The 15,540-nt window shown below is 44.8% G+C and overlaps 1 protein-coding gene across 1 annotated transcript; it reads left to right on the forward strand.

Moving 5' to 3' along the window:
* Positions 1-7,738: 7,738 nt before the first annotated feature.
* On the forward strand, positions 7,739-11,982 carry vhl (von Hippel-Lindau tumor suppressor). The gene is made up of 3 exons (XM_084173842.1): positions 7,739-8,131; positions 10,487-10,609; positions 10,916-11,982. The coding sequence occupies exons 1-3, from the start codon at positions 7,936-7,938 to the stop codon at positions 11,101-11,103; spliced, it is 507 nt and encodes a 168-aa protein (XP_084029968.1). The 5' UTR covers positions 7,739-7,935; the 3' UTR covers positions 11,104-11,982.
* The last annotated feature ends 3,558 nt before the right edge of the window (positions 11,983-15,540 follow it).

Below are 15,540 nucleotides of genomic sequence, written 5' to 3' on the forward strand. Positions count from 1 at the left end.
ATAACCTGAAAGGCCGCTCAGCAAGGAAGAAGCCACTGCTCCAAAACCGCCATTAAAAAGCCAGACTACAGTTTGCAATTGCACATGGGGACAAAGATCATACTTTTTGGAGAAATGTCCTCTGGTCTGATGAAACAAAAATAGAACTGTTTGGCCATAATGACCATCGTTATGTTTGGAGGAAAAAGGGGGGAAACTTGCAAGCCGAATAACACCATCCCAACCGTGAAGCACAGGGGTGGCAGCATCATGCTGTGGAGGTGCTTTGCTGCAGGAGGGACTGGTGCACTTCACAAAATAGATGGCATCATGAGGAAGGAAAATTATGTGGATATATTGAAGCAACATCTCAAGACATCAGTCAGGAAGTTAAAGCTTGGTCGCAAATGGGTCTTCCAAATGGACAATGACCCCAAGCATACCTCCAAAGTTGTGGCAAAATAGCTTAAGGACAACAAAGTCAAGGTATTGGAGTGGCCATCACAAAGTGTCACGCCCTGACTCAGGGGACGCTTAAATGTTGAGTCAGGGTGTGTATATTCTTTTTTGTGTGTTTTCTATGTTTCGATCTATTATGTGTAGATCTATGTTGGCCGGTGTGGTTCCAAATCAGAGGCAGCTGTAGCTCGTTGTCTCTGATTGGGGATCATACTTAGGCAGCCTATTGGCACTAGTGGGTTGTGGGATCTTGTTCCTTGTAAGGTATGTTGTGTGTGCTACCTTGGACTTCACGTTTAGTTTCCTTTGTTGTTTTGTCGTGTTGTTTATTACTTTAATAAACATGTACGTATATCACGCTGCACCTTGGTCTGACCCGTCATTCAACGAACGTGACAGAAGATCCCACCAAACACGGACCAAGCAGCGTGCCCAGGAGCAGCAGACACCCTGGACACAGGTAGTGGAGCAGAGATCATGGACTTGGGAGGAGATAAGAGAGGATCTGGCCAAGCATATGGAGGCCCTGAAAGGGATGAGGGAGAAGGAGGTGAGATTAGCCGATAGCGGACCCTGGGCAAAGGAGGAAGCCCAGGCAGGAGAGGTGAAACGGAGACCCGAGAGGCAACCCCAAGAAAAAAAATTGGGGTGGCACACGGTGTGGACGACGAGGCAGCAGGAGGCCGTTAAAGGGCGGATCTGCAGGTTAGGAGAGGAGGCCACCATGTTACGGGGGCTATTGGTTCAGAGGGAGCAGGAGTTATTCGGTCAGAGGGAGGCGATACAGGAGGCTAAAAGGGAGAAGGAAAGAGTAGAGGCACGGCGAGAGGAGCTGGTTAGGCAGCAGAAGGAGCGGGGGTTAATAAAGGAACCCAGTCCTGCTCCTCGCACCAAGCAAGTGGTGCGTGTCGCCAGTCCGGTCCGTTCCTGCTCCCCGCACCAAGCCAGTGGTGCGTGTTCCCAGTACGGCCCGGCCCGTTCCTGCCCCTCGCACCAAGCCTGTGGTGCGCGTCACCAGTCCGGCCCGGCCTGTTCCTGCCCCTCGCACCAAGCCAGTGGTGCGCGTCGCCAGTCCGGCCCGGCCTGTTCCTGCTCCTCGCACCAAGCAAGTGATGCGCGTCGCGAGTCCGGTCTGGCCTGTTCCTGCCCCTCGCACCAAGCCAGTGGTGCGCGTCGCCAGTCCGGCCCGGCCTGTTCCTGCTCCTCGCACCAAGCCAGTGGTGCGCGTCGCCAGTCCGGCCCGGCCTGTTCCTGCTCCTCGCACCAAGCCAGTGGTGCGCATCGCCAGTCCGGCCTGTTCCTGCTCCTCGCACCAAGCCAGTGGTGCGCATCGCCAGCCCGGCCTGTTCCTGCTCCTCGCACCAAGCCAGTGGTGCGCGTATCCAGCCCGGCCCGGCCTGTTCCTGCTCCTCTCACCAAGCCAGTGGTGCGCGTCGCCAGCCCGGCCCGGCCTGTTCCTGCTCCTCGCACCAAGCCAGTGGTGCGCATCGCCAGTCCGGCCCGGCCTGTTCCTGCTCCTCGCACCAAGCCAGTGGTGCGCGTCGCCAGCCCGGCCCGGCCTGTTCCTGCTCCTCGCACAAAGCCAGTGGTGCGCGTCGCCAGTCCGGCCCAGCCTGTTCCGGCTCCTCGCACCAGACCAGTGGTGCGCTTGTCCAGTCCGGCACGGCCCGTGCCCGTTCCACTCAGCTGCTCCACTCCGGAGTCAGAGCAGTCTGCTCCACCGGTGCCTGATCCAGTTCCGGTCAGCTGTTCCACTCCGGAGCCAGAGCAGTCCGCTCCACCGGTGCCTGATTCAGCTCCGGTCAGCTGCTCCACTCCGGAACCAGAGCAGTCCGCTCCACCGGTGCCTGATCCAGCTCCGGTCAGCTGCTCCACTCCGGAGCCAGAGCAGTCCGCTCCACCAGTGCCTGATCCAGCTCCGGTCAGCTGCGCCACTCCGGAGCCAGAGCAGTCCGCTCCACCGGGGTCCAGTCCAGCTCCGGTCAGCGGCTCCACTCCGGAGCCAGATCAGTCCGCTCCACCGGTGCCCAGTCCAGCTCCGGTCAGCGGCTCCAGTCCAGACCATGACGTCAGCCCCTCTCCAGGTTCGGGGTCTCCCACACCAGGGTCCAGACAGGGCCTGGCGTATCGTGGGAGGAAGGAGAGGGGAAGCAGCGCGCCGAGGTCCAGACCAGACCAGGGGCGCAACAGGGAGGCGGAGAGTGAGAGGTCATCACGCCCCGAGCTGGACAACCTTACAGAGTTCCACTTCTTTCAGCAACAAACAAAAAACTGCGATTGCAGTGGGCTAAGGAATGATAACACTGGACACTGGAGAATTTGAAAAACATTGCCTGGTCTGATGAATCCTGGTTCCTGCGGTTTCACTCTGATTGGAGGACTAGGGTATGGAGAAACCCACGAGTACATCATTATGCTGCATGTCAACATTGCAGGTTGGTGGTGGTGCTGTGATGGTGTGGGGTATGTTTTCATGCTACACATTGGGCCCCTTGATAAGAGTGGATCAATGTTTGAATGCCACAGGATATCTGTACATCATTGCCAATCAGGTACATCCCTTCATGGCAGCAGTGTATCCATCTGTGAATTGATAGATACACTGCTCTGCACAGTTCGTGTCAGCCTCCTTTGTCTTCTTTCATCAATTACCCGTTTTTCGACCACTGGCCTGCCATTGGTTGAATGTCCTTTGGGTGGTGGACCATTCTTGATACACAAGGGAAACTGTTGAGCGTGACAAACCCAGCAGTGTTAAAGTTCTTGACACACTCAAACCGGTGCGCTACCATACCCCGTTCAAAGGCACTTCAATCTTTTGTCTTGCCCATTCACCCTCTGAATGACACACATACACAATCCATGTCTCAATTGTCTCAAGGCTTAAAAATTCTTCTTTAAACTGACTCCTCCCCTTCATCTACACTGATTTGAAGTGGATTTAACAGGTGACATCAGTAATGTATCATAGCGTTCACCTGGATTCATCTCGACAGTCTATGTCATGGAAAGAGCAGGTGTTCAGAATGTTTTGTACACAGTGGTTTAAACGTCCGCGATATACACTACATGACCAAAATCATGGGCATTAATATGGAGTTGGTCCCCCCTTTGCTGCTATAACAGCCTCCACTCTTCTGGGAAGGCTTTCCACTAAATGTTGGAACATTGCTGCGGGGACTTGCTTCCATTCAGCCACTAGAACATTAGTGAGGTTGGGCACTGATGTAGAGCGATTAGGCCCGCAGTCTGTGTTCCAATTCATCCCAAAGGTGTTCGATGGGGTTGAGGTCAGGGCTCTGTGCAGGCCAGTCAAGTTCTTCCACACTGATCTCAACAAACTATTTATGTATGGACCTCGCTTTGCACATGAGGGCATTGTCATGCTGAAACAGGAAAGGGCCTTCCCCAAACTGTTGCCATAAACTTGAAAGCACAGAATAGTTTATAATGTCATTGCATCCTGTAGCGTTAAGATTTCCCTTCACTGGAACTAAGAGGCCTAGCCCAAACCATGAAAAACAGCCCCAGACCATTATTCCTCCTCCACCAAACTTTACAGTTAGCACTATGCATTGGGGCAAGTATCGTTCTCCTGGCATCCGCCAAACCCAGATTCGTCCGTCGGACTGCCAGATAGTGAAGCTTTACACCACTCCAGCCGACGCTTGGCATTGCGCATGGTGATCTTAGGCTTGTGTGCGGCTGCTCGGCCATGGAAACCCATTTCATTAAGCTTCCGACGAACAGGTCTTGTGCTGACGTTGCTTCCAGAGGCAGTTTGGAACTCGGTAGTGAGTGTTGCAACTGAGGACAGACGATTTTTACGCGCTACGCACTTCAGCACTTGGTGGTCCCATTCTGTGAGCTTGTGTGGCCTACCACTTCACGGCTGAGCCATTGTTGCTCCTAGACATTTCCTCTTCACAATAGCCGCACTTACAGTTGACCGCAGTGCTCTTATTCAACTTTCCCATACTGCAGCCTTTTGTGCAGGACTGTGCACCTTGTTCTTTGCCTTTTTCTGCACTTTAGGAACTGTTTTTGAATGGCCTAATTATTCTGCACACACAAGATGAGTATCTGCTGGTGTTGTTGCTGCGCTCAATGTCTGGGAATGCAAGCCTCAGGCTCTTCCGTAAGGGCTCTTTCAATTTGGCTTTATTAATCACCTCTTCCAGTACGGTCGTCCATGAACATCTTTTGACTATTTTGAGGGTTTGGCTTTAAGCATTAATTTTTCACATTTCACAGACACAGCAACTTCTGGAAAAGGGGAGTGGGGGCAGCTGAATAGTGTAATAAGCCTATGTACACATTCAGTATAGGGAACAGGGGCGGTGTGTTCAATAGGGCGATATGGGCGACGCACTGCCAAACGGGAAAAGGAAGGGATTTTTTTTCTAATCAATTATATCACGGCAACAGTAGTTATCAGTGTTGTAATGTCCAATCAGGCTAAAGTCGTGCTTCAAATGGCTCCCCCCCCTTTTGGGGCGATTTCAGTCAGGTTGAAAATCGCCCAGAAGTCTGTCATAGACTCCCATGTAAAATCAATTTTTTTCAAATTTCAGAGCTTTCAATACAATCTCTATGGGTGTCTGAGGGCTTGCACTTACGCGCTTTCGTCATACGTAACGTAACCATGAACGTAACTAAGAAAAGAGCGGATTGTGTCTTTGAAAGAAGTTCCTTTTTGTCGGCGAACAAATGAAGATAAATTGGCAACGAAACAATTAGGACCTCCCAGACCAAATTTAATAATTCAACAGGTTTCTACTAAAGGCGGAAAGTCCTACACCCGAGGATTTTCCAAAAATTGGTACGAACGAAAAAATAACATTGCCACTCAACTGGATGAGGGATACAGGCTAGCTGTCCGCCGCCACAACGATGAGGTTAGTGTTGATAATCACAAGTTTACTGGAGAACTGAGACCAAGTAGAGACTTTGGACAGGGTGGATATGGTATAATAAAGGCAGTTTATTCAGAGGTAAAGATATCTGGAATCGCGTGCACGGACCCGTTCGTCAAACTCTTAGGGAGCTATACATTAAGCCCCATTACTTACCATATCAGATAAGAGAAATTGCTGCAGCTACATATATTTTACATCCTGGCCCTACATAGTTCACTATTTGCATCACTTACCAAAATATTACATGTGGTCATATATGCTTGGAAAGTGGAGATGCCATAGAACGTCAAAAAAGTAAACATTGCTGGAGACACATTGCCGTTTTGGAGAAGACATCGCGTTTGCTAGCGAAGAGATTTGTTGTGGCAAATGAACTTGGGCTGGGAATTGCCAGGAACCTCACGATAAGATATATGCATTGCAAGTCTCATGATTCTATACGTATTGTGATTCGATACTGTGATTTTATTGCGCACCATATGTCTGTTGCAGAGGGATCAGAAAGCCATGAGAACGAGTTTTGATCAGTCATGGAAATAAAAGTGCTGAAAACAAATTGGCTCCCAATGTGAAAAGATTGAGAACAAGCTATGAAGGAACAATAATGGTGTTTTGGTGCAGGTACAGCCAACTAGCGCTAAAATATTGCGATATTGTCAATACAGTATATCGTAAAGTATCACTATGTAACTCGATTTCTTTCACCCCAATCCCTCAAATTAACGGTAAATAACTGAATTGTTTGCCCCACATTTAGCTAAGATGATTAGCTAGCCAGCTAAAATGTTTTATTTAGTTAGCAGTCGCATCTACAATAGTTTACTGTCAATAACATGTCTCCAAAAATGACGTGGTGTCTCCAATTGTGTTGACATTTTACAATTGCGATGCGCATCCATGAGTATCCACTTTCTGTAGCTCAGCTGGTAGAGCACGGCGCTTGTAACGCCAAGGTAGTGGGTTCGATCCCCGGGACCACCCATACACAAAAATGTATGCACGCATGACTGTAAGTCGCTTTGGATAAAAGCGTCTGCTAAATGGCATATTATTATTATTATTATTATTATCTGAAGAGAGCCCCGAAACATTGTGTGCAGACATTTTATGCAATAAATGAAGTAGGTTGAATCTAGTAGTTCTGATCTTCTGATTGGTCCTGATGAGTTGGGCGAGGTCCCCTCCAGGCTACTGTCACTGTTGCATTGGCTCTGAGTCGGGTTCTCTGTCTTCAAATGTTCAGCCTAAGAGAGGGGATTTTTGTGTGTGTGTGTGTGTGTGTGTGTTTAACAGTGATGATGTGTGTGTGTGTGTGTGTGTGTGTGTGTGTGTGTTTAACAGTGATGATGTGTGTGTGTGTGTGTTTGTGTGTGTGTGTGTGTGTGTCCTCAGAGCAAGAACTCGTGAGTTGGAAGAACTGAGAGGCCTATGGCGTGGGTGTTGTCCTTGGCCACCTGCTGACAAGGCTGACAAGATAGGACCCTTTTGTCCATTGTTATTGGATAGGAACAGAACTTATAACCAGCTCCTGTCCTAAATAGATCTTAGCACAACATTTTACTCAACATATCATATTCCATATTCACTATAACAAATATATTTACTACGACATTAGCAAGAACCGCCACATCCTCAGCCAGCTAATCCAGTGTGTGAAGTTTTGCGGAGTGTTTGAGTTAGCTTTGCGAGGCAAAGATGAAACTGAGGGCTCCACCAACCCTGGTAAGCCAACACTTTTGAGATCAGTCAATAAATGCTTCTGGTATTGACTTATATGCTGCCCCTGTCTTCATGTTGTTGCTGGACATATCTTTTTTAAAATGTGTGTAGGTCACCTAAATCATCAGAAAAATTGCCCCCCCTGAGAATTTTTTCAGGAGCCGCCACTGATAGGGAAATGCAATATTACATTTACGTCATTTAGCAGACGCTCTTATCCAGAGCGACTTACAGTTAGTGAGTACATACATTATTATTTTTTTCATACTGGCCCCCCGTGGGAATCAAACCCACAACCCTGGCGTTGCAAACGCCATGCTCTACCAACTGAACTACATCCCTGCCGGCCATTTGCATTGTCTTCTCTGTGAGTGAACACCATTTCAAAAATTCCACTGTAGGGTATTAAAAAATGCTGCTGATTTAGAAAACAACTTTACAATAATCACATTTCTGCTTTACAATTCACACTATTTTTTTTATTTCCCAATATGTAAGTAATAATAACTAAGTTGACTGTCAGAATGTCTAATGTATCAAAAATGTGTCAAAAATGTATATTGTGTGAGGTACGTAATTGGTCAGGGGTCATTGATTGACAGTAAAACGGACCACTCAGTGAAGACATTCTTTCCCCCGCCCTCCTCAACCGGAAAATAATTACATAACATAAACACAAGCGACTGGCTGGCATAAAAAGACAAGATATCACATCTAACTTTAAATAAATTACTTTTATAATGTCGCTTTTGCGTTTATGACTACCTATATGTTTATCATACTTTTTTCAAGACCGATATCTTGTTAGCTACAGCTGCTTGATCAATTTATTACTTTTTTTGCTAGCTAACGTCAAGTTATGCCTCAAGAGGTTCAAGAAGGAGCGGTTGTTCTCCCGTTGGTAAGGTCTCTGAATAGTCGAATACCGTCGTTTGCCGTGTTTTGTAATCGGAGTCCTCGAATCGTGCGACCAGTATGGATTAATTTCCGCGGGGACCCTCAACCCTACGATATTTTACAGCCAGGAAAAGGAGTGAAAATTTGCACCTTCGTAGGTAGGTAGGCTTGGCTAGCACCGTAAATAAGCCACAGTGAGTAAGTGTCCCCCTGTAGCTCAGTTGGTAGAGCATGGCGCTTGCAACGCCAGGGTTGTGGGTTCGTTTTCCACGGGGGGCCAGTATGAAAATGTATGCACTCACTAACTGTAAGTTGCTCTGGATAAGAGCGTCTGCTAAATGACTAAAATGTAAAATGTGTAAGATTTTCTGTTAATTCAAGACTTTGTAAACAATAGCTGTCAATAACGCAAGTATACATTAAGGTATCTGTAATAGAATATACTTGTTAATAAAGGAATTTATATAGCTTCCAAAATATTGTTTTACAATGGAGGAGTACCAAAATGGTTGCGCGGAGGCTTCAAAACAGCGCCTCCTGTCAGTCTTCTTCTTCTTCTCTGGTATTATGTCGGTCCGCAAACAAACGTTAAAGGTGCATGCCGCCACCTACTGTACGTGTAATGAACGAAAAAATATATATATTGCGGAAAAGGGAAAGAAATAATATACAATATAAATCAAAAACCCCATCCCACTCCTTCAGTCATAGTCCAAATCACATCCCTACACATGAGGACGGAACATTCGTTGACAGGTTTCCTTGTAATGCCTCTGCTGTAAAAGCCCATAGGCCCAAAAAACGTTCAGCCGCACTCACAACGATGGCTTTTTTCTCAGATCTCCTCTTTGTTTGCGTTGTGCAGTTTATAACCAATGCAATAAACGATACAAAGTCCACCTTTTTAACATGCTACATATCAGAATCCTGTTGGCGAGTAACATTTACTGGTTTCTCTAATCCAACTACCATGTTTTTTTCAACGTTACTCCCTTTTCCACTCTTCTCAACGCCTCCAGATCACACTGCAGGGGTTTGGACACAAAGGCTATTATAGGGTATCTCACATAACTCAAATATACATGCGAAGGAAGAGACTTCTCCAAATAACAAAATAATGGATGGTGTGGGCTTCCTTACACCAACCACTGCATCTACTTCTTCAGTTATATCCTTTGTACTCACTTCTAGCGCCACCCCAGAGATAACCCCCTTGATCTGCAATGCAGATTCACACACAACACATTCCTATCCGGTATCTTTTTCAGTTGCAAAGAACGCTCCTAATGCTCCTCAAAAAAAAAAAAGAAAGCCCACTTCTTGTTATCCTCTCTGATGCAACCTTATCCAACGCATCTATAATATTCATCAAGATGTCAAACGGATCTCCCAAATAACGGCAACGGTCCAAAACCCTCAATCCAACAAAAAAAGAGTCAGCGCAAGGCTTTACTAGATTCCACAACCACTTCTCACGTTTCCCTTCTTGTTCGCCACTGCAGTCAAATCCTTACTCTCATCTCCACTTGACGTGCCATCAGTTTCAAACAAAACATCCGCCTCCACCATCTTCTCCCGTCGGTCATCTAGGGTTCTTCAACTATGGTATTGTGGCGGTCCACAAACATTCGTCCACATTATTATTTTTTTTTCATTTTAGTAATTTTTTTGCTGATGCTCTAATCCAGAGCAATTTACAGTAGCAATTAGGGTTAAGTGCCTTGCTCAAGGGCACATCAACAGATTTTTCACATAGTCGGCTTGGGAATGCGAACCAGCGACCTTTCGGTTACTGGCCCAACTCTGTTAACTGCTAGGCGACCTACTGTGTGGGCTGTGACCGCATACTCTTATGGAGTGTAAATTCATTACACTTTGTGACACAAAAAGGGGAAAAGGGAAGAAAAATAGCCTTACCAACTAACCCTACACCCATTAAAACCTCACCACTTCCACTACTTGGCCCTATCTGATCCTACACCAGGCTGGCAGCCTGGGAGGACGGGACATTATCGTTCAGCACACATTGTAACTCTTCTGCAGTAAAATCTCGTACATCCAAGTACTTTTCTGCAGCTGCCACCACTACATCTATTTTCTGTGATTTACATTCCATTTCTGCAGTACAGTTGATAACCATGGTTATGAACGCTAAGCCAACCTTACTAAAGCACGTTATTCCTATCACTCTTAATTGGCCTCGGCCTACTCACAGGGAGTCTTCATCTAGGCTTAATACATATCATTGGTTTAATCCAGACGCTCTGTCTAAACGCAAATACACCTCACTTTTGATACGGTTTTGGAAACCTTTGGAACTTAACTTTCATATAAGCTAGAAAGACTCTTTCAAAAAATATATATATACTTACTGTGCGCAGTTTAGCAAAGTTGTGCCCGGTTGTTTTCACACAAGCATTACAGATATGCATTTATTTGTTTGTCATGCTGTATTTGCTCTTCTTGGTGTTTATCTATCGTCTTTCTGCCTTTCCATGTTCTTATTCTATTAGGTCATCCCTGGATGTTCAGAGATGCAGAGACAGACGAAGCGCTCAAGGCGAATAGTAAAGAGATGTTCCTGCCCAAACCAGTGGAGAATGGACAGGCTGTCCAGGTTAACATCACATTACCAGGTTAGAGAGGAACATCAGATTTTGGTTCTCCTTTGAACTGTACAGATCATCTGTACACTGATAATAGTGTTGCCTCCCTGTATGTGGGCATCTCTGCTAAGAGGTTTGGACCTTTATGACACTTTAGTGCAATTGTACTCCCTGTGTAACAGCAGAGTCACTGGTGATTATGACTGGAAGATCATTGTTCTGTGTTTTGATCAGCACACGTTACTACTACTACTACTACTACTACTCTGCACTACACATAAGGAATATTATTCTTTAATCTAATAACTATGTCATGTATGTGTGTTCTCCCCTCAGTCTTCAGCTTGAAGGAGCGTGCCCTCCAGGTAGTGCGGTGCCTGGTCCGTCCAGAGGACTACAGGAGGCTGGAGATTGCCCGGTGTCTCCATGAGGAGCTGGAGGACCGTCCCAGCGTGCTGAAGGACCTGATGCGCATCTCTCAACGCGTGGAACAGCGCCTCCTAGAAGACAGGCAGCAACCCTAGGAGGCATGGGGAGCGACAGAGTAGGAGTGCTGATTATAGATATCGCTAAATGGCTCTGATTCTGCTGTTGATTGTTCTGAATCTATCCACATAATAAGATAACACAATTTAAGATGGTCTGATTGGACACTGGGAGGTCAGGGTTGAATTCACTGCTGTAGCGACTACCGAGGGTCTTCTCCATTTATTTATTTTTAGCAATTGCTTAATATGTACTTCGTAGCTTATATGTCTCTGCATTCAATGAGAAAAACATTTGTAAACCAATTCAGTGGCCTGACGTTAGAGCAGGGATAAAATCAAATCAAATTGTATTGGCCACATGCGCCGAATACAACAGGTGCAGACATTACAGTGAAATGCTTACTTACAGCCCTTAACCAACAGTGCATTTATTTTTAATAAAAAAGTAAAATAAAACAACAACAAAAAAGTGTTGAGAAAAAAAGAGCAGAAGTAAAATAAAATAACAGTAGGGAGGCTATATATACAGGGGGGTACCGGTGCAGAGTCAATGTGCGGGGGCACCGGCTAGCTATCATCAACGTGGTTCAGCCGCTGGCTGTTTTTTTGTTGTTGCGGATTGTCAGGGGGCTGGAACATACTTACAATTAATTTGTAGACTGCAAATTGACCGTAAGAAGCCCAAACAGATATAATATTTGACTAAAACATAATCATTTCAAACCTTGCTTACATTTGTACACGGTCACATATATCTCTCTTTTATTCCACATGGGAATACTTTGGAACAGATTTCCAAAATTTCAATCACTTGGAGCTGATTTGATATTGTTTTTACAGTCTTTTATGTCTAACAATGTAAAATAAATATATATATATACACTGTGCATATATATATATATTTATTTGTACTATTTTCTACATTGTAGAATAATAGTGAAGACATCAAAACTATGAGATAACACATATGGAATCATGAAGTAACCAAAAAAGTGTTAAACAAATCAAAATATATTTTATATTTGAGATTCTTCAAATAGCCACCCTTTGCCTTGATGACAGCTTTGCACACTCTTGGCATTCTCTCAACCAGCTTCACCTGGAATGCTTTTCCAACAGTCTTGAAGGAGTTCCCACATATGCTGAGCACTTGTTGACTGTTTTTCCTTCACTCTGCCTTCCGACTCATCCCAAACCATCTCAATTGGGTTGAGGTCGGGTGATTGTGGAGGCCAGGTCATCTGATGCAGCACTCCATCACTCTCCTTCTTGGGAAATAGCCCTTACACAGCCTGAAGGTGTGTTGGGTCATTGTCCTGTTGAAAATCAAATGATTGTCCCACAAAGCCCAAACCAGATGGGATGGCATATAGCCATGCTGGTTAAGTGTGCCTTGAATTCTAAATAAATCACAGACAGTGTCACCAGCAAAGCACCCCTACACCATAACACCTCCTCCTCCATGCTTTACGGTGGGAACTACACATGCAGAGATCATTCGTTCACCCACACCGCGTCTCACAATGACACGGCGGTTAGAACCAAAAATCTCAAATTTGGACTCTAGACGAAAGGACAAAGTGTAATGTCCATTTCTTATATTTCTTGGCCCAAGCAGGTCTCTTCTTCTTATTGGTGTCCTTTAGTAGTGGTTTCTTTGCAGCAATTCGACCATGAAGGCCTGATTCACACAGTCCCCTCTGAACAGTTGATGTTGAGATGTGTTTATGACTTGAACTCTGTGAAGCATTTATTTGGGCTGCAATTTCTGAGGCTGGTAACTCTAATGAACTTACCCTCTGCAGCAGAGGTAACTCTGGGTCTTCCATTCCTGTGACGGTCCTCATGAGAGCCAGTTTAATCATAGCACTTGATGGTTTTTGCGACTGCACTTGAAGAAACGTTCCAAGTTCTTGAAATGTTCCGTATTGACCTTCATGTCTTAAAGTAATGATGGACTGTTGTTTCTCTTTGCTTATTTGAGCTGTTCTTGCCATAATATGGACTTGGTCTTTTCCCAAATAGGGCTATCTTCTGTATACCCCCCTACCTTGTCACAACACAACCGATTGGCTCAAACGCATTAAGAAGGAAATAAATTCCACAAATTAACTTTTAAGAAGGCACACCTGTTAATTGAAATGCATTCCAGGTGACTACCTCATGAAGCAGGTTGAGAGAATGCCAAGAGTGTGCAAAGCTGTCATCAAGGCAAAGGGTGGCTATTTGAAGAATCTCAAATATAAAATATATTTTGATTTGTTTAACACTTTTTTGGTTACTACATGATTCCATATGTGTTATTTCATAGTTTTGACTTCTTCACTATTATTCTACAATGTAGAAAATAGTAAAAATAAAGAAAAACCCTTGAATGAGTAGGTGTGTCCAAACTTTTGTCAGATAATATATACAGTATTATTTTTGCTCAGAAAACTTGGGAGGCCAAATAAAATCACCCGTGGGTTGGGGAACCCTGCTTTAGAGCATTTTTGCAGGTTTTGCTCATCAGCTTGTTAAACACATTTACTGGGTTTGGAATAGATTAAGTAAACCAAAATGTATTGATTTACCTTGATTTACACCTTAGCTGGCAATGTGATTTTTTTTACAAACTGTATCATTTATAATGAACAAGCTCAAAGTATTTATTCATATTCATAATAAAATGTAAGGATGTACAGGTTTGAATGAGGGATGGGTCAAAGTAGCTATTATACACTGGGTGGTTCCAGCCCTGAATGCTGATTGGCTGACAGCCGTGGTATGACAAAACATTTATTTTTACTGCTCTAATTACGTTGGTAACCAGTTTATAATAGCAATAAGGCACCTCAGGGGTTTGTGGTATATGGCCAATATACCACGGCTAAGGGCTGTGTCTAGGCGATGCATCGTGCCTAAGAACAGCCCTTAGTCATGGTAATTGGCCATATACCACACCCACTCGTGCCTTATTGCTTAAGTATAGGAATCTACACTGAGTGTACAAAACATTAAGAACATCTTCCTAATATTGAGTTGCACCCCCCCCCCCCCCGGATGTCCTTTCGTTGGTGGACCATTCTTGATACACACGGGAAACTGTTGTTAGGTTCTAAACGAACCGAGTAAAACTCATGGACGATTAGTAAAGCTCAATCAAGTTTATTCACCCACTGGGTCACACAGCTGCATAAGACAAAGACATGTTTTCACCAGCACAAGTATATATACCCCAATTTGGGTGAAGTATCCTCCCTTCCCTCTAAACATTACATGTTTATTGCTAGGCCGGAAGTTAAGTGATGCGGGCAATAAACTGTTCCTTCTCCCTTAATGTGACCTGACCTCACTCCTCACTGATCCACAGCTATCCACCCTTATCAGTGACTGCAACAATGTGATTTCCTCCACCATATACATTCATTCTACAGATAACCATTAACTTCTGGTGTAGAAACCAGACTATGGTACTCCTCATTTCCATAGGATACTTGATAATTAACAATAACATGTTCTGCCAGTACTTACACGTCCTGCATTCCTCTCTCTCCCTCTGTGATATGATTAAGGATATTTCTAGTTTATAAGTCAGAACCCATCACTGTTGAGCATGAAAAACCCAGCAGCATTGCAGTTCTTGACACACCAGTGTGCCTGGCACTTACTACCATAACCCGTTCAAAGGCACTTACATTTTTTGTCTTGCCCATTCACCCTCTGAATGGCACACAATCCATGTCTCAAAAATACTTCTTTAACTTGTCTCCGCCCCTTCATTACACTGATTGAAGTGGATTTAACAAGTGACATCAATAAGGGAGCATAACTTTCACCTGGATTCAGCTGGTCAGTCTGTCATGGAGCAGGTGTTCATAATGTTTTGTACACTCCGTGTATATTGCAAACAGCCTTTTCGAAGCTACGTGGAAAATACATGCTGTATGTATCTACGTGCCCCCTTTTTTCCCCAACGTTTTCTATTTGTAATATATTCCACATATGCAAAAGACTGATAAATAAACCTAATAATTGTTTATGTTTTTGGCCTGTTCCAATTTTCTTAAGACAGTATGTTTCACACTTTAAGGGAATAGTGATGTATGGACTAATGGATGTATAAATCCCTACCGTTACACAGCTGGTACATGCAACATGCAACAATTTCAGTTCATATAAGGAAATCAGTCAATTGAAATAAATAAATTAGGCCCTAATCTATGATTTCACATGACTGGGAATACAGATAAGGCATCTGTTGGTCACAGATACCTTAAAAAAAAGGTAGGGGCGTGGATTAGAAAACCAGTCAGTATCTGGTGTTACCACCATTTGCCTCATAAAGCACGACACATCTCCTTCTCATAGAGTTGATCAGGCTGTTGATTGTGGCCTGTGGAATGTTGTCCCACAACTCTTCAATAGCTGTGCGAAGTTGCTGGATATTGGCGGGAACTTGAACACGCTGTCGTACAAGTCGATCCAGAGCAT

The sequence above is a fragment of the Coregonus lavaretus genome (assembly GCF_964263955.1).
Source record: "Coregonus lavaretus genome assembly, chromosome: 12".
NCBI classification, from domain to species: domain Eukaryota; kingdom Metazoa; phylum Chordata; class Actinopteri; order Salmoniformes; family Salmonidae; genus Coregonus; species Coregonus lavaretus.

Bases quoted from the DNA above. Each gene is read 5' to 3' on its own strand.
- vhl (XM_084173842.1), top strand. From the start codon at position 7,936: ATGCCTCAAGAGGTTCAAGAAGGAGCGGTTGTTCTCCCGTTGGTAAGG. The intron at 8,132-10,486 runs GTAGGTAGGCTT...TTATTCTATTAG, and splicing joins GAAAATTTGCACCTTCGTAG to GTCATCCCTGGATGTTCAGA. The intron at 10,610-10,915 runs GTTAGAGAGGAA...TTCTCCCCTCAG, and splicing joins GGTTAACATCACATTACCAG to TCTTCAGCTTGAAGGAGCGT.